General features: G+C 48.2%; 1 protein-coding gene across 3 annotated transcripts in view; it reads left to right on the forward strand.

Moving 5' to 3' along the window:
* The first annotated feature begins 2084 nt into the window (after nucleotides 1-2084).
* Nucleotides 2085-26148, forward strand: part of arhgef38 (Rho guanine nucleotide exchange factor (GEF) 38) — a 79702-nt gene continuing 55638 nt past the window's right edge. For all 3 annotated transcript variants that reach the window (XM_048537663.2, XM_048537671.2, XM_048537682.2), the window contains exon 1: nucleotides 2085-2322. In XM_048537663.2, coding sequence (XP_048393620.1) covers nucleotides 2133-2322 — 190 coding nt within the window. In that variant the 5' untranslated portion in view covers nucleotides 2085-2132. The remainder of the gene's footprint in view (nucleotides 2323-26148) is intronic.

A 26148-nucleotide genomic window follows, 5' to 3' on the forward strand; every position in this document is an offset into this window, starting at 1 on the left:
CCCTGTGCTATGTAACCGGTGCCTCTGTCTAAGTCTTTTTGATCTGTACCGCCTTGCCTGCTCTGATCTGCCTGTATTGCTCATAAACAAAGCTTTTCACTGTATTTCAGCACCTGTGACAATAAATCAATAAATCAATCAATCAGTTCAGTGTTTCACTCTGTGAGTACGTTCAGCCCAAGTAAAGATAAACTTTGGAATCTTCCTTAAGCAGGGGCTGTTAGGGGATGGGAATAAGGGCTGGGTTCATATTGCAGTCTGCAACCTGGCTCTTCATCCTAAAAGGAGCGTTCCAACTACTTTCAGGGTTCAAGAAAAACAAAATAATTATGAACAGAGTCAGAGAGGATCATTACAGCAAGAAGGGAGGCTATTTGGCCTACTTTCTCAGAACAAACAGCTCACTTGCTGCCAACCTCCAGTCCTTTCCCTGTAAGCCTTCCTTTTCAGATCCATCTAAATCCCTTCGAAATGTTTCAGTTGAATGTGCTCTCCCCACTCTCTCAGGCAGAGCAATACACATCCAGGCTGGTCACTACATGAATTAAACTGCATAAGAGGAGTTCATTCAGCCTTCATGCTTGTGCTGACCCGCTGACAGGGCCAGAGCTGTCTCACAGCGCCAGGGACTCGGGTTCAGTTCCACCTTCGGACGACTGTCTGTGAGGAGTTTGCACATTCTCCCCGTGTCTGTGTGGTTTTCCACCCACAGTCCAAAGATGTGTAGGGTAGGTGGATTGGCCATGCTAAATTACCCATAGCGCCCAGGGAAGTACAGCATAGTTGTGCTAGCCGTGGGGAATGCAGGGATAGGGTAGTCTGGATGGGCTGAATTGCCTGCTTCCACACAGCGGGGCTTTTTGGAAGGAGGGTCCCAACTCGAAATGGCAGCTTTCCTGTTCTCTCCGATGCTGCCTGGCCTGCTGTGTTCCTCCAGCTCCACACTGTGTTCTCTCTGATGCTGCCTGGCCTGCTGTGTTCCTCCAGCTCCACGCTGTGTTCTCTCTGATGCTGCCTAGCCTGCTGTGTTTCTCCAGCTCCACACTGTGTTCCCTCTGATCCTGCCTGGCCTGCTGTGTTCCTCCAGCTCCACACTGTGTTATCCTGATACTGCCTGGCCTGCTGTGTTCCTCCAGCTCCACACTGTGTTCTCTCTGATGCTGCCTGGCCTGCTGTGTTCCTCCAGCTCCACACTGTGTTCTCTCTGATGCTGCCTGGCCTGCTGTGTTCCTCCAGCTCCACACTGTGTTCCCTCTGATGCTGCCTGGCCCCACACTGTGTTCCTCCAGCTCCACACTGCGCTCCCTCTGATGCTGCCTGTCCTGCTGCGTTCCTCCAGCTCCACACTGTGTTCCCTCTGATGCTGCCTGGCCTGCTGCGTTCCTCCAGCTCCACACTGTGTTCCCTCTGATGCTGCCTGGCCTGCTGTGTTCCTCCAGATCCACACTGTGTTCTCTCTGATGCTGCCTGGCCTGCTGCGTTCCTCCAGCTCCACACTGTGTTCCCTCTGATGCTGCCTGGCCTGCTGTGTTCCTCCAGATCCACACTGTGTTCCCTCTGATGCTGCCTGGCCTGCTGTGTTCCTCCAGATCCACACTCTGTTCCCTCTGACTCCAGCATCGGCAGTTCTTGCTATCCCCTCGCCGGGATTTTATGGTGTTTTCCCCTGTTTAGAACACATGCAACTCCCTTTCGAAAGGTGCCGTTTTAAAGTTGAGTACCTGCCACATCGCAGTAACTCACTGCTCCCCTTACTTTGGCTGGCAGCACGGGCTCGATGGGCCGAACGACCGACTCCCGTTCCTGTATGTCCCTCCAGTCGCCGAACCTTCCTTCCAGGGCAAATAGTTTCTATCCTTACAGGACAAGAGCCTTCGTTATTCCTGTTTGGAAACTTTAGTCCCCCAGCCACACCGCCTGTCTCTCTCTGAGAAGGGATTTAGTTGAAATGTGTGACACTTGGGAAAGTGAAATGCCGCAGCCCCACGTTGGGAGCAGCAGGAGATCCCATTGCTGGGAGTTTGCATTGGGAGGAGCCAGCCAGTCCCAGAGACTGGGGCAGGTAACACACACACAGAGAGAGAGAGAGAAGAGGCAGTGTTCCGCAGTACAGCTCTCCAGCTACACGGGCGATGGAGCCCAGCATTGCCTCCCCTGGCAAGCGCAGAAACCTGGGCTTTTTCAAACCGAAGCTGTACATCCAGGAGCGGCGCCGCACTGACACGATCATTCCCAACACGGCGCCTGCTGACGACGAAGAGAGATGCGGCACTTTGAGGAGGACTCAGTCTGACCGCACAGAGTACAGTCACAAACTGAAAGGTGAGAGGAATTGGGAGGCGGGTGGAGAGTGAGGGAGGGGAGGGGATACAGAAGGGAAAGTTAAGGGGGAGACTTTAAAATATTACCGCTCAAGGTGACCAGCGTCATTCATTCCCTGTCAAGGTCAACTGTTGCCAAGTGGAGAATGTGAGCTGATGACTGTGGGGGTGGGGAGTACTATCCCAGGTGCAGGGGATGGGCCGATGGACTCTCTGACTCTATATCTGCAGCTGGGTAACCCACTTGTTACCCAGCTCACCTGAACATGGGCACTTTGATGTGGAGGATCTGAATGGCGACCCAGTGGATAGTCGCTTGTGGCCCAAGGGGAGATGTTAAACCTTGTCTTTTGGGTGAGATAGAGTCATGGGGATGTACAGCTGAGAAATAGGCCCTTCGGCCCAACTCGTCCATGCTGACCAGGTATCCTAAATTAATCTACTCTCTAGTCTACTACATTAATCACCCAGTGCAAGCTCTCCCCCACAGAACGTGCAGCCCTCCACTCCCTCTGCTCCAATCCCAGCCTCACCATAAAAATCCACCACCCGCCTAAATTAATCTAGCCCCATTTGCCAGCATTTGGCCATATCCCTCTTAAACCCATCTATGTACCCACCCAGTTCCCTTTTAAATGTTGTAACTGTACCAGCTTCCACCACTTCCTCTGGCAGCTCATTCCATACACACACCACCCTCTCCGTGAACAAGCTGCCCCTTAGGTCCCTTTTATATCTCACCTTAAACCTATGCCCTCTAGTTTTGGACTCCCCCACCGTGGGGAAAAGACCTTGGCCGTTCACCCGATGTAAGTGCCTCATGATTTTATAAACCTATGTAAGGTCACCCAATGTTGAGCAGAGTCATGTATGAATTTCAGTGTCATTGCGAGACCATGGATCATTTTTCCCAACACTGGATAATTAAATGAAACAGCACAGTCCTTTGGCTGTTCGCAGTATGTATAATAAAATACCCAAGACATCTACTGATAGATATGATTCTAAGATTAGGGAGCACTTGCTGAATAATTCAGCATGTGCTAATAGCTACACTAATGACCAATTTAAAATGATCATGCTGAGGCTCAAATACACAGGCTGGAAGTGATGCATTCCTACACAGAGACCTCTGTAAACAAAACAAATATGTTCAAGCCTGGCATTTTTTAAATTACACTAGATCTTATAATTGCCTGTTATTTTCCACATGGCAGTGCAACAGTCAGTCAGGGTGAATGTGCCAACCAATCAGCACCCTTTTTTCCTGTTGATTACATCATCAAAATTTGGCTTTCTTGCATTTGTCCTGATGAGTGCACAACAAAAAGCTTGAGAAGCAACTTTTTGAGTAACATTCAAGCTATGTAATATTTTAACTGGCATCCCATCTTGCTCCGCCATCACCCCTGGCGCTCTCTGACCTACCTCAGGTCCAGCAATGTCTCAGTTCCAAAACTCATTGCCTCTTGTGCAAAACCAGCCATTGTCTTGCCCCTCCCTATTTCTGGAACCTTGTCTAGCCCAAAGCCCTTGTTGATATTTGTGCTGCCGTAGTTCTGGCCACTTCAGCACCCCCCAACTTTAGTCGTTGCACAGTTGGTGTCTGTCCCTTCAGCTGCCTGGGCCCTGTATCCAGGCATTACCGCCCAACAAAACACCTCAACAACACCAATTTCCTCTTGACATTTATGACAGTCACCTGTCCTAGTTCACTGTCTGGTGGATTGTGCCTTATGATGTGCCAATCATGCATCCTGGGATGATTTATGATGCTTAGAGGCACTATTTAAAAGTAAGTTGCTGTTTGTCACGCCAATTAGAACTGTCAGTCCATCTGTTTGAAAATGATGAAGAACAAGAAATTTTCATAATTGCCTAAGATTCTACAAAAAAAGAATAACTGATCGTTAACTTTGAGCGTATTTAGAGTCTTAATTGTGCTTCAGAAAGTGTCTCCTTTATAATGATGTTTTCAAGTTGTAGCGATGCAAAACAAGTTCTTTATTTAGTTAAGAAGTAGTTTTGAATTCTCATTCTTGAAAAGATCTTGTTAACATAGAATCCATAGCAATTGTTGGGCGTATTAAGAATTAAGATTAGGTACACACATTAGAGAATGATGATTTATTCTCACTTGTACTACACTACAATGAACAGCATGGTAAAACACAATGAAAACTATCGCCACAGTCCGGTGTCATTTTGAATAGTTTAAGAATGAAAAGATATAGCTGAAAGACAGTGGGTGAAGATCTGGCAAATGATGTATAATGTGGGTAAGTGAGAAATGGTTCATTTTGGCGGAAAGAATAAAAGAAAGCAGCATATTATCTAGATGCTAAGAGGTTGCAAAGCTCTGAGGTGCAGAGAGATCCGGGTGCCCTAATGCATGAATCACAGAAGGTTGGTCTGCAGGTACAACAAGTAATCGGGAAAGCTCATAGCGTGTTCATTGTGAGGAGAACTGAGTACAAGAATATGCTTCACTTCTACAGGGCATTGGTGACACTGGATCTGTCCCGTGAAGGATGTCAATGTGTTGGAAGCAGTTCAGAGAAGGCTTACCAGATTAATCCCCGAAATGGGTGGATTGCCTTATAAGGAAAGGCTAGACAGGCTGGGCCTGTATGCTCTGGAGCTTGGAAGACCCAAAGGTGACTTAATTGAAACATTTCAGATCCTGATGGGACTTGACAGGGCAGATGTGAAAGGGGTGTTTCCTCTTGGGAGACAGTCTAGAACCATGGGTCAAAGTTTAAAAATAAGGGGGCGCCCGTTTAAGATAGAGATGAGGAAATACTTTTCTCTGAGGGTTGTGAGTCTTTCGCATTCTCTTCCTCAAAAGGCAGTGGATGGCGAACTTTTGATGACCTAGGGAATGAAAGATAATTCATGATGTGCAGGAATGTAGCGTTGAGGTTAAAATCAGATCGGCCATGATCATATTGAATGGGGGAGTAGTCTGGAAGGGCTGAGTGGCCTAGTATTGTTCATTCTTTATATGTTGTTGGACCTTTCCTACAGTGTACAATTCTTTAAAACTGATATCTTAAAAGCAGGAGAGTATTTACAAGAATCAATGGTCATTAGTACTCTCCATTTGTTTGTTTTTAATCGTTAACTTGAGCTTTAAAAGCCTCATTGTTACAAATATTTGGTAACGAAATTTGGAAAGTTGTTGAAGATTCGGGTACGCAGGGTACATTATGCTTTAAGATTGTTTGTAACTTTAAGTATGCTACATATTGCTACCTGAATTGTCAACTGTTTAATGTAGCCCAGCAGCAGTGAAATAAAATCCTACCAAAACTGTGAGCAACCTGTAAGGCTGTTTTCATTGTTAGCTGTATCCACTCAGAGTCGTACAGCATGATAACAGACCCTACGATCCAACCAGTCCATGCCGAACATAATCCCAAATTGAACTAGTCCAACCTGCCTCCTCCTGGCACATATCCCTTCAAACATTTCTTATTCATATACTTATCCAAATGTCTTTACAAAGGTAACTGTACCTGCATCTACCACGTCCTCTGGGAGTTCATTCCACACACGGACAATTTGCTGCTGAAAAAAAATTGCACCACATGGCTATTTATAAATCTTTCTCCTTTCACCTTAAAAATGTGCCCCCTGGTTCTGAACTCTGTCATGTAAGGAAAAAAAAGCCTTGCTATTCACTTTACTGTACCCCTCATGATTTTATAAATCTGTTTCAGGTTACCCCTCAACCTCCCACACTCCAGTAAAATAAAGTCCCAGCCTTTCCAGCGTGCCCTTATTAGTCAAACCCTCCATTCCCAGCAACATCCTGGTAAACCTATTCTGAATCATTGAAGGCAGTCACTGTTTCTTTTGGGGGTAGGTGTGGGCTACATCTGATCACGTACGTGGAACTGTGATTCTGTGAGCTGGGGCTAGCCTACCTCTAAGCACAAGAGAGGGTTAAGCATGAGCTCATCCTTTGATGAATCATAGTGTAATTGGAGTCTCGCCTTGGTTCAGGTACGTCCCATAACATAAGCATAATGTGACCAACCTAAACCAACAGGTGCATAGCTGAAGACATGATGTAATGTGCTAACAGTTCCTGGTGAACAGGTGAATACTGCATTCTCTAAAGCCCCAATACACAAGGCAACTGCAAAATTTATGGCTTTAGACAGCAGGAAATACAGATATTTTTATGATAATGAAGTAAATGCATTATTCAGAGTATTCTAGAATTACCCCAGCAACAATCAGATCATTGCTCATTTGTTTTTTGCAGCATAAATTCATGACCGTTTTTAATTTAACCTTTTATTCCAAATACTATGAATTGCAATACATTTAGAATCACAGGGGGCAATGAAATTGGTACTTAAAAAGTGATTCAGATTAAACTACAGACCATCCTACATTGAATCAGTCTGCGATTCAAACAAACTAATACCAGCATCTGCTTGTCAAGGTGACCTGCAGTGGTGATCTGCTTCCTCATTGTTATTCACAAGGTGCATATAGCAATCTGAAACAAACTGGACAGGTGTAGTGTCTAATCTCCGTGCGAGCGAGGCTGGGAGCATAGAACCACCTCCACTAAAATACGAAAAAAAGTTTTTCCAAGATTTGTTAGAATGAAAGCAAGCTAGTCTACATCACGGTAGCAACTTGCATTTGTGAAGCATCTTTGATGTGCTGAAGCATTTCAAGGTGTCTGACAGCAGTATTGTCCAGCAAATTTTGACAACTAGGCACTTTAGGAAATAGTATGAATAGGTGAGTGAAAGCTTAGTCAAAGCAATGCCCTTATACAGGGAGCGAAAGGGAGAGAGAGAGAAGCAGATAGGTTCAAGACAAGAAGTTCAAATCCCAGAATTCCTAGTAGGGGCCAGATGGCTGCCAATGGTGAAAGAATGGAGGCCAGAAAGAATGGTAGCCCACACCTTCCCCCAAAAGAAACAGTGACTGCCTTCAATGATTCAGAGTAGGTTTACCGGGTGTTGCTGGGAATGGAGAGTTTGACTAATAAGGGCAGGCTGGAAAGGCTGGGACTTTATTTTACTGGAGTGAGGGAGGTTGAGGGGTTTATAAACAGATTTATAAAATCATGAGGGGTATAGTAAAGTGAAAGTTTAAACATCTAAAATGTTTAAACAGTCAGGTGTAGTCTTTCTAGAAGCTGATCCAAAAGCAGCTTTAAACATGAACAAACTATCTCCATCCAGCTGCAGTGACTCATATATCATGCTTTGCATACATGTTACAGTTCTGAAGAAGGGTCACCAGACCTGAAACCTTAGCTCTGCTTTCTCTGCACAGAAGCTGCCAGACCTGCTGAGTTTTTGCAGCAATTTCTCTTCTTGTTTCTGATTACCAGCACCTGCAGTTCCTTGGATGTTTGTACAGTGTTTTGCTTGCTCCCTGCAGAACATTGTGCACCAAATACATAGTGCCCCACCCAACTCAGACGAAGAGACGAATGATTCACAGTCATTCAGTGAGTTCCCCCCCCCCCCCCACCTCCTCACCAGATCCTAATGATTCAACAAGATGGTTTATGCCTACACTTCCCTTCCCACCCTGATCTCCAATATCCTTGGTTGGCAGGCTAGGATCTATTAGAACACACCTGAATGAGGTTGGCTGCTCGGGTCTTCAGCTCCGGACCGGGAGACCCATACATTCACCTCTTCAAACACAAGGAACTCAACAGTAACCCTGCCCTGTCACCACCTCCAGTCCCCTCACTCCCCACCTGACCCCTGATCCCCTTCCAGCCGCAGCGAACACTAGATTAAACCTGGCCCTAGCACACAGCTAGCCCTCTGCTGTTTTCAGTTGTGAAAGCTTGGCGCTGTCTGCTGCACCAAGCTTTGGTCACCTTGCCTAACAACTTCTTAAGTAGCTCACTGTCTAATTCTGTTGGTAATGTGTCTGTAAAATATCTTGGAGCATTTTATGCAGTTAAAAACAAACTCTCCTCTCCACCTATCTTCTCCTCTATCCATCTTCGGTCCGCCTCCCCCTCTCCCCATCCCCCTCTCTGATGAAGGGTCTAGGCCCGAAACATCAGCTTTTGTGCTCCTGAGATGCTGCTTGGCCTGCTGTGTTCATCCAGCTCCACACTTTGTTATCATAAACTCAAGTTGTTTTATACAGCTATTTTACAACATTAAAGACACTAATTACAAAGACAGTGTGATTTGTTATTATTAATTAAATTGAAAATAAAATCCAGGAGCCAAGGTCTTGGGATATTTTTAGTCATTCTCCTGTAGAAACAGATCCTCTCCCAGCCCGAAAACATGTAGAGGGTAATCCCCCAACAAAACTTTTAATTAACTTTTCATACATTGGGACTTCTTTTAAATTGCTTGAAACAGACTCCCATTGACAGGATAATTTCCTCAATTTAACAGCATCGGGCCGTTTACAAGGAAAGATAATTCTTCATGCAGGAAGCGATATTCAATTATAATTCACCTATTCGCAACAATAAAACTCTGTCCCCTCTCAATGCGACTGATTGCAAAGCAATAACAGTCTATTAAACACAAGAGACCAGGATCATGTTACCCAGTAAAAAAAGCTTTAACACCAACCTGAGAGATTTGTGAGCTGTAGTAGATGTGTTCGGTAAACACAACTGACTGACAGCCTGGAGCCAGTGGCTTTCAATAAGCCCATTATAAAGCTTGCCTATTTCAAAGGATAATGACCTAAGAAATTGGAAGACAAGTAGGCTGTGTGGCTGCTTCACCATTTAATAGGATCACAACTAGTCTTCCATTTCAAATCTATTCTCCCACCCTATTCCCATACCCACTGATTCACCAGCACCCAAAAGTTGTTCTGTCTCAGCAATGAATGTACTCGATTGGCCACCACAGCTCCCTGACTTTCAGAGGTTCAAAACTCTCTAAGTGAAGTAAATTCTCTTCATCTCAGTCTCAAATTACGCTGAGACTGAGGCCCCCAGTTTCAGCCTCTCCAGCCAGGGCCAACAGATTCTTGGTATTTATCCCTTCCAACTCTCTCAGATTCTTAAATGTTTAAATTTGACCTCTCATTCATCGAAATTCTCCTTACTGGGTTGAAAGCTGTTACCTGTGGGACTATTCAAAGCTCTGGAGACAATTAAAGCCTAATTTCAGGTTTTGGTTTACTTCATTATCATCGATTGGCTCTTACAAATGTGATTATGTCCATCCTGGCCTCAATCAGTTTGGACCGTCCATAACATATGAAAATAGACTGCATTTATGTAGCACCTTTCACAACTGCAGTCCATTTGAAAGCCTGTCATAGCCATTCAAGTGCGGTCCCTGTTGTAACATTGGGAAACATGGGAACCAATTATCATACTGCAAGCACCCACATACAGCAGTGTGATAATGACCAGATCACTTTGTTTTTGCAATAATGGTTTAACGATAAATATTGATCAGAAAACTAGGGATAACTCCATTGACTTTCTCTTGCATCTAGCCAAGATGGCAGCTGGAGGCTTATTTTAACATTTAAGAGGTGACACTGCTGACAGTGCAGTATTCCCTCAGTACTGCAGTGAGGTATCAGCCTGGAGTATATGTCCAAAGTTTTGAAGTGGGACTTGAACCAACGACCTTTGGTTTCAGCAGGTGAGAGTGTTAGCCACTGAGCCACAGTTGGCCATCAATCAGAGCTGAAGGACAGGGAAAGAGAGATTCCAGTCAGTCAAAGAGGAAAGGTAGACTTTCCATCTTGTTCCAATTCTGACATTCAGAGAGCTGTACAGCACAGGGACAGATCCTTCGGTCCAACTTGTCCATGCTGACCAGATATCCTAAATTAATCTAGCCCCATTTGCCAGCATTTTCCCCATATCCCTCTAAACGCTTCCCATTCATACACCTGTCCAGATGCCCTTTAAATGTAATTGTACCAGCCTCCACTACTTCTTCTAGCAGCTCATTCCATACATGCACCACCCTCTGTGTGAAAAAGAAAACAGAAACAGAACTTAGGGTTAGTTGACGTGGCTTTGTACCTGGGAAGTTGTGTCTCACGAACTTGATGGAGTTTTTCGAAGAAGTAACGAAGAGGATTGATGAGGGCAGAGCCGTGGATGTGATCCATACAGACCTTGGTGAGACACAAGGTTCCTCATGGTAGACTAGTCAGCAAGGTTAGATCACACAGAATAGAGGGAGAACTAGCTACTTGGATACAAATTCAATTAGAGCATGGATGAATCCCACTGATTCAGTGGCACTCATTGACCCTTACTAGTGTTGCCGACCAAAAATCTGCCTCAGTTTTTCAAATTTTCAGTGGAACCCCAGTCCTCACTGTTTGTTTGTTTTGTGGTTTGAGGATGGGGGGGGGCGCGGTGATGATGTTGGAGAGGTGTAGAGTTCCATATTTCCAGTAGACCCTGTGTGAGTCTATGCTTCTGCTGTGTTTAGACACGCGCGCGCGCACACACACACACACACACACACACACTCACTCACTCACTCACTCACACCAAACACACACAGGGACATGCAGTCATACCCATACTCACATTTACTGCACTCACATTCACTCTCGCTCTGTCTCTTGCTCTCACAATCTCACTCTCACCAGACAAGCACAGGGACACAAACACTCATACTCACATTTACACAAACTCTCTGTTAGCAAGTTTTGAGAAGATTTGTAGCTCAGGTTGAAGTTCTGGATGTGAGTTTGCTCGCTGAGCTGGAAGGTTCATTTTCAGACGTTTCGTCACCTTTTTTTTATTTGAAAAAAATATACTTTATTCATAGAATGTACAAAAAATAAAACATTTATACACCTACCCAGTCATGCAAGCCACTCCGGGTTACCCGGGGGGTACGTACACCAACTAAAGGAAAAAAAACAAAACAGAGAAAAAAAAACAAAGCAAAGAAACCGCCCCGGCAGTTGCCACCCCGCACAGTCCCCGCTGGCCCCCTGACCAGTTGGGGAAGGCGCCAGCTGGGCCCAGTTACCAGATAGGATTCTTTTCCCTTTTCTGGACGAGGGGGCTCATACGGTGGTCTTTCCCCACCGCGCCTTGGCGGCGGAAGCCCCAAGCTTTAGTGCGTCCCTCAGCACGTAGCCCTGGACCTTGGAGTGCGCCAGTCTGCAACACTCGGTTGGGGTCAGTTCTTTCAGCTGGCAGACCAGCAAGTTGCGGGCAGACCAAAGAGCGTCTTTCACCGCATTGATGGTCCTCCAGGCGCAGTTGATGTTGGTCTCGGTGTGCGTCCCCGGAAACAGCCCGTAGAGCACGGAATCCCGCGTCACGGAGCTGCTCGGGACGAACCTCGACAAATACCACTGCATCCCCCTCCAGACCTCCTGCGCAGAGGCACACTCCAGAAGGAGGTGATCGACAGTCTCGTCCCCCCCGCAGCCGTCTCGAGGGCAGCGTGCGGTGGTGCAGAGATTCCGGGCATGCATAAAGGATCTCACTGGCAGGGCCCCTCTCACTGCCAGCCAAGCAATGTCCTTGTGCTAGTTTGAAAGTTCTGGTGATGAGGCATTCTGCCAAACGACTTTGGCAGTCTGCATGGGGAACCACACGACGGGATCCACCCTCTCCTTTTCCCGAAGGGTCCTGAGGATACTACGTGCTGACCACTGCCTGACGGCCTTGTGGTCAAAGGTGTTTCCTTTCAAAAATTTCTCCACGAAGGACAGGTGGTACGGAACGGTCCAACTACTCGGAGCGTTCCGCGGCAACGAGGCCAGGCCCATCCTTCGCAACACCGGGGACAGGTAGAACCTCAGTAAGTAGTGACACTTGGTGTTTGCATACTGAGGATCTACGCACAGCTTGATGCAGCCGCACACAAAGGTAGCCGTCAGGGCGAGGGTGGTGTTCGGTACGTCCTTTCCCCCATTTTCCAGGTCTTTGTACATGGTGTCCCTGCGGACCCGGTCCATCCTCGACCCCCAAATGAAGTGGAAGATGGCCCAGGTGACCGCAGCGGCGCAGGTCCAGGGAATAGGCCAGGCCTGCGCCACATACAACAGTACCGAAAGCCCCTCGCACCTGACAACCAGGTTCTTACCCGCGATGGAGAGGGACCGGAGCGTCCACCTGCCCAGCTTCTGCTTAAATTTGGCGATACGTTCCTCCCAAGTCTTAGTGCATGCCCCAGCTCCACCAAACCAAACACCCAGCACCTTCAGGTAGTCTGTCCTGACGGTGAAGGGGATGAAGGAGTGGTCGTCCTAGTTCCCGAAGAACATGACCTCGCTCTTACCCCCATTGACTTTGGCACCGAGGCCAGTTCAAACTGGCCGCAGATGTCCAATAGCCTACTCACCGACCGACGATCGGTGCAGAAGACGGCGACATCGTCCATGTACAGGGAGGTCTTGACCTGAAGGCCTCCGCTGCCTGGGATAGTCACGCCCTTTGGGCTCACGTCCTTCCTGATGGAGGCGGCGAAGGGCTCCACACAGCACATGAACAAGGCAGGAGAGAGCGGGCAGCCCTGCCTGACTCCAGATCTAACAGGAAAACTGTCTGATTCCCACCCGTTGATCGAGACTGCGCTAACGATGTTGGCGTAGAGCAGCCGGATCCAATTGCGGATGCCCTCCCCGAACCCCAATTTGGAGAGGACGTCCCTCATGTAAGCGTGAGAGACCCTGTCGAAGGCCTTCTCCTGGTCCAGGCTGACGAGGCAGGTGTCCACCCGCCTATCCTGTACATAGGCGATCGTATCCCTGATGAGCGCGAGGCTCTCAGCGATCTTCCTGCCCGGCACAGCACAGGTTTGGTCAGGGTGAATCACTGACTCCAGGACAGACCTGACCCGGTTGGCAATGACCTTGGTCAGGATTTTGTAGTCCACGTTCAAAAGTGAAATGGGACGCCAATTCTTAATTTCTTCCCTCTCCCCCTTCCTCTTGTAAATGAGGGTGATGATGCCCTTCCTCATGGACTTGCACATTTCCCCTGCCCGAAGCGCACTATTGTACACCTCCAGCAGGTCCTGGCCGACCAGGCCCCACAGAGCGGAATACAGCTCGACCGGTAAGCCATCGCTTCTGGGAGTCCTATTCCTCTGCAAGGACTTGAGGGCTCTGGCCAGCTCGTCCGGGGATATCGGCCGGTCCAGCCACTCCCACGTGCCGTCGTCTAAGACCTCCGTGATAGACGACAGGAATGACTCGGAGGCCGTGCTGTCCGTGGGCTTCGTGTCGTACAGTCCGGCATAGAAGGATCTGCTGATCCTCAAAACGTCGGGCCGAGACGATGTCACCGAGCCGTCGTCCTCCTTCAGCCGGCTAAGCACAGAGCTCTCTTTGTGCACCTTCTGAAAGAAGAAACGCGAGCACGTCTCGTCCTGCTCCACGGAGCGGACCCTGGACCAGAAGATTATCCTGGAGGCCTCCGCGGAGAAGAGCGAGGCTTGCTGGCCCCTCACCTCACGGAGGTCCTCCGTGACATCGACCCCCATCAACTGCAGAAGGAGCAGGTTCTGCACCCTTTTCTGGAGTCGCGATAGCTTTCCCCGCCTCTCTCTTCCCTTCTGAACACCCTTGAGGACAAAGAACCTCTTGATGTTCTCCTTCACCATCTCCCACCAGTCGCCTGGAGACTCAAAGAGGGGTTTCACGGTTCTCCAACCGGCGTACTCCCTCTTAAGCTCCTCGACGTTCTCTGGGGTCAACAGAGTCGTGTTGAGCTTCCACGTCCCCTTGCCGGCCGGCTGGTCATCCTATAAGTGACAGTCGGCCAACAGGAGGCAGTGGTCAGAGAAGAACACCAGCTCAACGCCGGTGGACCTGACCGAGAACGTCCGTGACACAAACAGGAAGTCTGTCCTTGAGCGGATAGACCCGTCTGGCCACGACCAGGTGTACCTCTGCTGCGCTCCGTCTGCAGGGGTGCTGAAGACGTCGAGCAGCTTGGCGTCCCTCACCGTGCCCATCAGGAATCTGGACGTGACGTCCAGTTGAATCCCCCCACCCGCTTTCCCCACGCCGGATCTTCCATCTGCATCAATGATGCAGTTGAAGTATCTGCCTAGGATGACCGGCCTGGACGTAGCCAGCAGGGGTGGAAGCCGCTGCAGGACGGCCAACCGCTCACTCTGTACCGCTGGGGCGTACATGTTGATCAGCCTCAGGGGAGCGTTCTTGTAGGTGATGTCAGCCACTAGGAGGCGGCCCCCCCCACCACCTCCTGAACTTGAGAGATGGTGAAGTTGTGCCCCCGCAGCAGAATAGCCAGGCCCGAGGAGCGACAGTCGTTACCCCCCGACCAGATTGAAGGCCCACAGGTCCAGGCGCCGGACCATTTCCCGTACCTGCCGAGGTGCGGTATCCCGCACTCCTGCAGAAACAGGAGGTCCGCCTTGATGGTGGTCAGGTAGGCCAACGTGGACACACATCTCGCGGTTGACTTGACGCTGCGCACATTAATGCTCGCAACTCGTACCCCCATTGTGGGCAGTGACCGCAGTACCCTCCCCAAGTCCAAGGTCCAGCCCCTCCATCTGTCCCTTCATGCCCATTGCCCGGGCTAACTGCTGGACGTTCTCTGGGCTCAGGAAACCGTCTGTGCTGCCTTCCGGGTGGCATCCCCCCGTCAGGGGTGCGGAGGCAGGAGGGTCCGGCTCCGGGTCAGGCTGGGGACGCGCTGTTTCCTCCTTCCCGCCTGGAAGTTCCGGGGGGCCCTCCAGTGCCCCAGCGGCACTTGACTGGGTGTCGGAGGGAGCCTCAGGACGCCTCCCGTCACCTGGAAGCGGGATGCTGCTTTCCTTCCCCCTCGAGACCTTTAACTTCTGCTTCGGGTGGGCCCTCTCCGAATCCCCCTCGTCAGAGGAGCTCTTATAGCCCCCCTGTAGCTGCCTCTTCCCGCCTGATGATTGTGGTTCCTGGGCCCATCGACGCACCTTCCTCCTCGCTTTCCGGACTGTTGTCCACTCCCCTGGGTCGCCTGTCGCCGCCTCCATTGGCTCGGGGTTGTTGGGGGTGATCGGAGCCTGCAGGGGCGCTTTGCTGGCCTTGGGCCCATCCTGCAGGGCTGGGCCCTCCTGCACATTAGTGGGGTCCTTGCTTGGCCCTGGTGCCTTCCTCTCCTCCGGGGGGGCTGGCCCCGCATTTCCCCTGCTGGCAACCTGGGCGTAGGTGGTACCCCGCCGCGGGCATGCCCTATAGAAGTGGCCCGCTTCCCCGCAAAGGTTGCAGCTTCTCTCTTGTGGGCAATCCTTTGCAAGGTGTCCCTCCTCCCTGCAGTTCCTGCAGATGGTGACTTTGCAGTCGGCCGCCATGTGACCTGACCTCCCACAGGCATGGCAGACTTTAGGTTGCCCTGCATAGGTCAGGTAGCCCCTGCTCCCGCCGATCGCGAAGCTGGACGGTGGGTGTGCGATATTCCCGTCTGCGCCCATCCTCAGCGTCACCTTGACCTGCCTCTTACTCGTCCAGATGCCAAAGGGGTCCACGATGTCAGTTAGGTCCCCTTCCACCTTCACATACCTTCCGAGGAAGGTCAGGACATCAACTGCTGGCACATGCGGGTTGTACATATGTACAGTCACCATACGGCTCCTCTGCGCTGGCATCACAAACAGTGGGACGGCGGTCAATACAGAGAGGGGGCCCTCACCTCCTTTCTCCTTGAAAACCTCCAGGAAGCGCTCGCAAAGCTTGGCACTCCTGAAGGTCACGTTGTAAAAATCTCCTCCGGGGAAATCCTGCAGGCAGTAAATGTCCGCAGCAGCGAACCCACAACAGTCCAACAGGACCCTCTTCACGAAGAAGGTGCGGTCCACAGGTGCACCTTCATCCACCTTCTTCACGGAAACACGGATGGTGTTCCGGACCCCCTGACCTGGGGCACGAGCACTTGCCGCTGCCATCGTTGCAGGTTGGCTGCTCCCCTGAACCAGTGTTAGGCCGAAGCCAGCATTAAGATCCACTGGTCGCAAGGGTGCACAGCCAACCCGACGTCCTCCTTTCACCTCCAAGATGGCACTCTCCTCCTCTCAGTCCACAAGAGAGTGGGTCTTTATTGTGTTCGAGATGTAAGCTAGTTCACTGAGCTTGCCGGTTTGTTCCCAGATGTTTTGTCACCATTCTAGGTAACATCACCAGTGAGCCTCCGACGAAGCGCTGGTGTTATGTCCCGCTTTCTATTTATCTGGTTAGGTTTCCTTGGGTTGGTGATGTCATTTCCTGCGTTGGTGATGTCATTTCCTGTTCTTTTTCTCAGGGGATGGTAGATTGGCTCCAGATCAATGTGTTTGTTGATGGAATTCCGGTTGGAATGCCATGCTTCTAGGAATTCTCGTGCGTGCCTCTGTTTGGCTTGTCCTAGGATGGATGTGTTGTCCCAATCAAAGTGGTGTCCTTCCTTATCTGTATGTATGAGGAAGGACACCACTTTGATTGGGACAACACATCCATCCTAGGACAAGCCAAACAGAGACATGCACGAGAATTCCTAGAAGCATGGCATTCCAACCGGAATTCCATCAACAAACACATTGATCTGGAGCCAATCTCCCATCCCCTGAGAAAAAGAACAGGAAATGACATCACCAACGCAGGAAATGACATCACCAACCCAAGGAAACCTAACCAGATAAATAGAAAGTGGGACATAACACCAGCGCTTCGTCGGAGGCTCATTGATGATGTTACCTAGAATGGTGACGAAACGTATGAAAAACGAACCTTCCAGCTCAGTGAGCAAACTCACATCCAAATTCTTTGTCACTCTCTCTCTCACTTTGTCTCTCACCTGCACACATTCTCTCCACTCACTCTCACATTTTCTCTCTCATTCTCTGTCCCTGTCACTCTCTGTCCCTCTCACTCTCTCATTCTCTCACTCTCTCTCTCACTCATTCAGTCACTCACTCTCACTCCTTGAAGGGTTTTGAATGTACACAATAATTCAACATAGCTCTTTTGAGAACTACAATACTGTTACATGCAATCTTTTCAGTTCTAGGGCACAGATATATTATACCTTGCCCTTACGTTGCTGAAATAGTTTTTTGATTATTATGCAGATAAAATCTCTAGGGGCTTCCAGATGAAGAACTAGTTTTAATTAGGCGGTTGGCCAAGGCTGTTACACTGGGTGAGGATTTTAAATGTAATCATAAAATTATGTCTGTAATCTTGCATTGCAGGGATCACACACAATACTGTCTGTATAAAACAGGAGGCTTTAATTCAGTTCAGTGTGAATGTTTTCATTAATTTAGCACTGCCTTAGCCCCAGCCCACAGCAGGTGATGGATGAACATCTGGAATGACACTGCACTGTTGAGTCTAACTCTCTTCCAGGTCAATCTCTATACCTACCGTTTAAAGCTTGGATTACTGGGCAACTGTGACAATACCAGTTTCTCTCTCGTAGAATCCCAACTGTGGAAGCAGGCCATTCAGCCCATCAAGTTCACACAGACCAACCCCCTCACTCTATCCCAGCATTTCCCATGGCTAACCTACCTAGTCTACACATGCCTGCACACTATGGGCAATTTCCCATGGCCAACCCATCTAACCTGCACATCCTTGGCCTGTGGGAGGAAACTGGAGCACCTGGAGGAAACCCACACAGACACGGGGAGAATGTGCAAGGTCCACATGGACTGCCATTCGAGGGTGGAATCGAACCCCAGTGTTGTCAGGCAGCAATGCTAATCACTCAGCCGCTGTGCCAACCCTTCATTTAGCTCAGAACGCTGTTTAGTACCAACCTGTATCTGTGTGGGAAATTCCTCATCTTCTTAATAAGGTTGGACATTTCCTCCAATGTGTTCTGGAGAAGCACCTTGCAAAGCCTGATTTTGTTAAAGGTGCTGTATTAATTCAAGCCGTTGTTACCAGGCTGGCTGAAGGAGTGCTGCTGTCGATCTGATGAGCCATTCAAGTTAAGATTTTATTGACAGGAGTGTGCAAAAGCTGTCATGTCAGCATTTGAAGCAGCCGAAACCGTTCTTCTTGTGAAAAAGCCTGCTGGTTCTTGTATCTCACTGCTCCTCACTCATGATGATTGTTGTGTCTGTCTACAACACAAGAGCATTTTATTTGTCGGTGGGACATGGGTGTCACTGGCTGGGTCAGCATTTATCCCCAGTCCTTAGTTAAGGGGGAGCTGCCGCATTGTACTGCAGCCGTTCATGTGCGGTGGGTCGACCCACAATGCTCTTAGGGAGGGAATTCCAGGATTTTAACCCAGGGACAGTGAAGGAACAGCGATATATTTCCAAGCCAGGATGGTGAGTGGCTTGGAGGGGAACTTGCAGGGGTTGGGCTGCTGCAAAGAACAAAGAACAAAGAAAATTACAGCACAGGAACAGGCCTTTCGGCCCTCCAAGCCTGCGCTGATCCAGATCCTCTATCTAAACCTGTCGCCCATTTTCCAAGGATCTGTATCCCTCTGCTCCCTACCTGTTCATGTATCTGTCTAGAGACATCTTAAATGACGCTATTGTGCCCACCTCTACCACCTCCGCTAGCAACACTTTCCAGACACTCACCACGCTCTGCGTAAAGAACTTTCCACGCATATCTCCCGTAATCTTTTCCCCTCTCACCTTGAACTCATGACCCCTAGTAATTGAGTCCCCCACTCTGGGAAAAAGCTTCTTGCTATCCACCCTGTCTATACCCCTCATGACTTTGTAGACCTCAATCAGGTCCCCCCTCAATCTCTGTCTTTCTAAAGTACATAATCCTAATCTACTCAACCTCTCTTCATGGCTAGATAAAGCATGGTGCTAGATGGTAGCATGGTGCAAGATGATAGTGAGGTGTTAGATGATAGTGAGGTGTTAGATGATAGTGAGGTGTTAGATGATAGTGAGGTGCTAGATGATAGTGAGGTGTTAGATGATAGTGAGGTGCTAGATGAAGCATGGTGCTAGATGGGAGCATGGTGCAAGATGATAGTGAGGTGTTAGATGATAGTGAGGTGTTAGATGATAGTGAGGTGCTAGATGATAGTGAGGTGTTAGATGATAGTGAGGTGTTAGATGATAGTGAGGTGCTAGATGACAGTGAGGTGTAGATGATAGGGAGGTGCTAGATGATAGTGAGGTGTTAGATGATCGTGAGGTGTTAGATGATAGGGAGGTGCTAGATGATAGTGTGGTGTTAGATGATAGTGAGGTGCGAGATGATAGTGAGGTGTTGGATGATAGGGAGGTGCTAGGTGATAGTGAGGTGCTAGATGATAGGGAGGTGCTAGATGATAGGGAGGTGCTAGATGATAGTGAGGTGCTAGATGATAGTGAGGTGCTAGATGATAGGGAGGTGCTAGATGATAGGGAGGTGTTAGATGATAGGGAGGTGCTAGATGATAGGGAGATGCTAGATGATAGTGAGGTGTTAGATGATAGGGAGGTGTTAGATGATAGGGAGGTGTTAGATGATAGTGAGGTGCTAGACGATAGTGAGGTGTTAGATGATAGTGAGGTGCTAGATGATAGTGAGGTGTTAGATGAAGCGTGGTGCTAGATGATAGTGAGGTGTTAGATGATAGGGAGGTGCTAGATGATAGTGAGGTGTTAGATGATAGGGAGGTGCTAGATGATAGCGTGGCGCTAGATGATAGTGAGGTGCTAGATGTTAGGGAGGTGCTAGGTGATAGTGAGGTGTTAGATGATAGGGAGGTGCTAGATGATAGTGAGGTGTTAGATGATAGTGAGGTGCTAGATGTTAGGGAGGTGTTAGATGATAGTGAGGTGCTAGATGATAGGGAGGTGCTAGATGATAGTGAGGTGTTAGATGATAGGGAGGTGTTAGATGATAGGAAGGTGCTAGATGATAGTGAGGTGTTAGATGATAGGGAGGTGCTAGATGATAGTGAGGTGTTAGATGATAGGGAGGTGCTAGATGATAGTGAGGTGTAAGATGATAGGGAGGTGCTAGATGATAGTGAGGTGTTAGATGATAGGGAGGTGCTAGATGATAGTGAGGTGTTAGATGATAGTGAGGTGCTAGACGATAGTGAGGTGTTAGATGATAGTGAGGTGCTAGATGATAGTGAGGTGTTAGATGAAGCGTGGTGCTAGATGATAGTGAGGTGTTAGATGATAGGGAGGTGCTAGATGATAGGGAGGTGCTAGATGATAGTGAGGTGTTAGATGATAGGGAGGTGCTAGATGTTAGGGAGGTGCGAGATGATAGTGAGGTGTTAGTTGATAGGGAGGTGCTAGATGATAGTGAGGTGTTAGATGATAGGGAGGTGCTAGATGATAGTGAGGTGCTAGATGATAGGGAGGTGCTAGATGATAGGGAGGTGTTAGATGATAGGGAGGTGCTAGATGATAGTGAGGTGTTAGATGATAGTGAGGTGCTAGACGATAGTGGGGTGTTAGATGATAGTGAGGTGCTAGATGATAGTGAGGTGTTAGATGAAGCGTGGTGCTAGATGATAGTGAGGTGTTAGATGATAGGGAAGTGCTAGATGATAGTGAAGTGTTAGATGTTAGGGAGGTGCTAGATGATAGTGAGGTGTTAGATGATAGGGAGGTGCTAGATGATAGCGTGGCGCTAGATGATAGTGAGGTGCTAGATGTTAGGGAGGTGCTAGGTGATAGTGAGGTGTTAGAGGATAGGGAGGTGCTAGATGATAGTGAGGTGTTAGATGATAGTGAGGTGCAAGATGTTAGGGAGGTGTTAGATGATAGTGAGGTGCTAGATGATAGGGTGGTGCTAGATGATAGTGAGGTGTTAGATGATAGTGAGGTGCTAGATGATAGTGAGGTGTTAGATGTTAGGGAGGTGCTAGATGATAGGGAGGTGCTAGATGATAGGGAGTTGCTAGATGATAGTGAGTTGTTAGATGATAGTGAGGTGCTAGATAGTGAGGATAGTGAGGTGCTAGGTGATAGTGAGGTGTTAGATGAAGCGTGGTGCTAGATGATAGTGAGGTGTTAGATGATAGGTAGGTGCTAGATGATAGTGAGGTGTTAGATGATAGTGAGGTGCTAGATGATAGTGAGGAGTTAGATGATAGGGAGGTGGTAGATGATAGTGTGGTGTTAGATGATAGGGAGGTGCTAGATGATAGTGAGGTGTTAGATGATAGTGAGGTGCTAGATGATAGTGAGGTGTTAGATGATAGGGAGGTGCTAGATGATAGTGAGGTGTTAGATGATAGTGAGGTGTTAGATGAAGCGTGGTGCTAGATGATAGTGAGGTGTTAGATGATAGTGAGGTGCTAGATGATAGCGAGGTGTTAGATGATAGTGAGGTGCTAGATGATAGTGAGGTGTTAGATGAAGCGTGGTGCTAGATGATAGTGAAGTGTTAGATGATAGTGAGGTGCTAGATGATAGTGAGGTGTTCGATGATAGTGAGGTTCTGGATGATAGTGAGGTGTTAGATGATAGGGAGGTGCTAGATGATAGGGAGGTGCTAGATGATAGTGAGGTGCTAAATGATTGGGTGGTGCTAGATGATAGGGTGGTGCTAGATGATAGTGAGGTGTTAGATGATAGTGAGGCGTTAGATGATAGTGAGGTGTTAGATGATAGGGTGGTGCTAGATGATAGGGAGGTGCTAGATGATAGTGAGGTGTTAGATGTTAGGGAGGTGCTAGATGATAGGGAGTTGCTAGTTGATAGTGAGGTGTTAGATGATAGTGAGGTGCTAGATAGTGAGGATAGTGAGGCGCTAGGTGATAGTGAGGTGCTAGATGATAGTGAGGTGCTAGATGATAGTGAGGTGTTAGATGATAGTGAGGTGCTAGATGATAGTGAGGTGTTAGATGTTAGGGAGGTGTTAGATGATAGGGTGGTGCTCGATGATAGTGAGGTGATAGATGATAGTGAGGTGTTAGATGTTAGGGAGGTGCTAGATGATAGTGAGGTGCTAGATGATAGTGAGATGTTAGATTTTAGGGAGGTGCTAGATGATAGTGAGGTGCTAGATGATAGGGTGGTGCTAGATGATAGTGAGGTGCTAGATGATAGTGAGGTGTTAGATGATAGGGAGGTGCTAGATGATAGTGAGGTGCTAGATGATAGTGAGGTGTTAGATGATAGTGAGGTGTTAGATGATAGGGAGGTGCTAGATGATAGTGAGGTGTTAGATGTTAGGGAGGTGCTGGATGATAGGGGTGCTAGATGATAGTGAGGTGTTAGATGATAGTGAGGTGCTAGATGATAGTGAGGTGTTAGATGATAGGGAGGTGCTAGATGATAGTGAGGTGCTAGATGATAGGCAGGTGCTAGATGATAGTGAGGTGCTAGATGATAGTGAGGTGTTAGATGATAGAGAGGTGCTAGATGTTAGGGAGGTGCTAGATGATAGGGAGGTGCTAGATGATAGTGAGGTGTTAGATGATAGTGAGGTGTTAGATGATAGGGTGGTGCTAGATGATAGGGAGGTGCTAGATGATAGTGAGGTGTTAGATGTTAGGGAGGTGCTAGATGATAGCGAGTTGCTAGATGATAGTGAGGTGTTAGATGATTTTGAGGTGCTAGATAGTGAGGATAGTGAGGTGCTAGATGATAGTGAGGTGTTAGATGAAGCGTGGTGCTAGATGATAGGGAGGTGTTAGATGATAGGGAGGTGCCAGATGATAGTGAGGTGTTAGATGATAGTGAGGTGCTAGATGATAGTGAGGTGCTGGATGATAGTGAGGTGTTAGATGTTAGGGAGGTGTTAGATGATAGGGTGGTGCTAGATGATAGGGAGGTGCTAGATGATAGTGAGGTGTTTGATGTTAGGGAGGTGCTAGATGATAGTGTGGTGCTAGATGATAGTGAGGTGTTAGATTTTAGGGAGGTGCTAGATGATAGGGTGGTGCTGGATGATAGTGAGGTGCTAGATGATAGTGAGGTGCTAGATGATAGGCAGGTGCTGGATGATAGTGAGGTGCTAGATGATAGTGAGGTGTTAGATGATAGTGAGGTGCTAGATGTTAGGGAGGTGCTAGATGATAGGGAGGTGCTAGATGATAGTGAGGTGTTAGATGATAGTGAGGTGTTAGATGATAGGGTGGTGCTAGATGATAGGGAGGTGCTAGATGGTAGTGAGGTGTTAGATGTTAGGGAGGTGCTAGATGATAGGGAGTTGCTAGATGATAGTGAGGTGTTAGATGATTTTGAGGTGCTAGATAGTGAGGATAGTGAGGTGCTAGATGATAGTGAGGTGTTAGATGAAGCGTGGTGCTAGATGATAGGGAGGTGTTAGATGATAGGGAGGTGCCAGATGATAGTGAGGTGTTAGATGATAGTGAGGTGCTAGATGATAGTGAGGTGCTGGATGATAGTGAGGTGTTAGATGTTAGGGAGGTGTTAGGTGATAGGGTGGTGCTAGATGATAGGGAGGTGCTAGATGATAGTGAGGTGTTTGATGTTAGGGAGGTGCTAGATGATAGTGAGGTGCTAGATGATAGTGAGGTGTTAGATTTTAGGGAGGTGCTAGATGATAGGGTGGTGCTAGATGATAGTGAGGTGTTAGATGTTAGGGAGGTGCTAGATGATAGTGAGGTGCTAGATGATAGTGAGGTGTTAGATTTTAGGGAGGTGCTAGATGATAGTGTGGTGCCAAATGATAGGGTGGTGCTAGATGATAGTTAGGTGCTAGATAGTGAGGTGTTAGATGATAGTGAGGTGCTAGATGATAGTGAGGTGTTAGATGATAGGGAGGTGCTAGATGATAGTGAGGTGCTAGATGATAGGGAGGTGTTAGATGATAGTGAGGTGTTAGATGATAGGGAGGTGCTAGATGATAGTGAAGTGTTAGATGATAGTGAGGTGCTAGATGATAGTGAAGTGTTAGATGATAGTGAGGTGCTAGATGATAGCGTGGTGTTAGATAATAGGGAGGTGCTAGATGATAGTGAGGTGTTAGATGATAGTGAGGTGCTAGATGATAGTGAGGTGCTAGATGTTAGGGAGGTGCTAGATGATAGTGAGGTGTTAGATGATAGTGAGGTGCTAGATGATAGTGAGGTGCTAGATGTTAGGGAGGTGCTAGATGATAGTGAGGTGCTAGATGATAGTGAGGTGTTAGATGATAGTGAGGTGCTAGATGATAGTGAGGTGTTAGATGATAGTGAGGTGTTAGATGATAGTGAGGTGTTAGATGATAGTGAGGTGCTAGATGATAGTGAGGTGCTAGATGTTAGGGAGGTGCTAGATGATAGCGTGGTGTTCCCATGTATCTGCTGCCCTTGTCCTTCTAAAGACATTCTTTAATTCATTCCTTTCATAACTACAGGATGTTTCAAAAACATCTTTACAACTGATTAAACATGTGTGAAAAAAAAGTCACTGTTGTGGGAAACACAGGACCTGACCTGTGCACAGCAAGATCCCACAAACAGGTGTGTGACCATAGCCAGATAATCTGATTTGGTGATGACAACTGCAGCGATGACACCAAGGAGCACCCACTGCTCCTCATTAAATTAGAGGGGCATGGTGGAGGGGGGAGTGGTATTTGTGTAGCCACCATAGAGGGCAGATGAAGGTGGGGATGCGCAGTGCTCCCCGACACCCAGCTAAAAGATCAGGGTGAGGAACCCCACCCAGGGGAGGAACATCTGCCTGGCAGCTGGGGGCTGGTGGTAATTCTGCTACACAGGGACGGTGGGGGGCTGCCCTATCTCAGCTGCTGGTTCATGGGAGCCCAGCATGTGCCACTAATGCCCCAGGGAGGGGGGGATGGAATAGGGGTGACTTGGGCTTAGGGATGAGGTGGGCTCCAATGGATCAAAATGAGTATTTCTTTTGGTGTCGGTGAGGGGGAGGCAAGGGGTGGAGGAAGAAGAAAAGGACGGGGAGGTGGTTGTCCATGAGACCCAGTGAAAGGAAAGCGAGTTGACAGGGAGGGGGGATGCCCTTTTCAGATAGTCATTGATGGGTGAGTGGGCCACCCGAACCTCAGATACCTGTCTAACTGTGCTGGGCACGGTAATGGGTGGGCAGGTGTGGGTTCTCTGCAGCCCCGGGGCCTCCATTTAACATCTTATCGAAAAGTGAGCTCCTCCAACGCTACAGCCATCCTGCAGTACTGCATCAAAGCAAAAATTCGTCTGAGCTTAAATCTTGAATGAAACTTGAACTCATAACCTCAAACGGATGTGAGAGTACCCCCACCACCCACTACTGAGCCAGACTGCCACCCCTCACAGAGATCGTTGAGGCCACAGACCTGAGGGGTTGCTGTCGATATAGCTCTAGGTGAATGGCTGCAATGTCTCTTTTCAGTTGTACAACACATTTTCAAAAACCTCTTAGTTGTGACGTGTTCAGGATTGTTTGAGGAAATGTGTCGAAATACAAGTCCTTTCACACAGCTTGTTAACAATACAGAAATGCAGAAAGGATGTTTGGGCACTCGTCAACTGAGGTAGTATGGGCTGAGGTTAGAAACAGGAAAGGAGAGGTAACCCTGTTGGGAGTTTTCTATAGGCCTCCGAATAGTTCCAGAGATGTAGAGGAAAGGAAAGCAGAGATGATTCTCAATAGGAGCGAGAGAGACAGGGTAGTTGTCATGGGGGACTTCAACTTTCCAAATATTGACTGGGATGACTATAGTTTGAGTACGATAGATGGGTCAGCTTTTGTCCAGTGTGTGCTGGAGGGCTTCCTGACACAGTATGTAGATAGGCCAACAAGGGGTGAAGCCACATTAGATTTAGTACTGGGTAATGAGCCTGGCCAGGTGTTAGATTTGGAAGTAGGTGAGCACTTTGGTGATAGCGATCGCAATTCTGTTATGTTTACTTTAGTGATGGAAAGGGATAGGTGTATACCACTGGGCAAGAGTTATAGCTGGGGGAAAGGCAATTACGATGAGATTAGGCAAGATTTAGGGAGCATAGAATGGGAAAGGAAACTGC

The sequence above is a fragment of the Stegostoma tigrinum genome, chromosome 1 (assembly GCF_030684315.1).
Source record: "Stegostoma tigrinum isolate sSteTig4 chromosome 1, sSteTig4.hap1, whole genome shotgun sequence".
Lineage (NCBI taxonomy): Eukaryota > Metazoa > Chordata > Chondrichthyes > Orectolobiformes > Stegostomatidae > Stegostoma > Stegostoma tigrinum.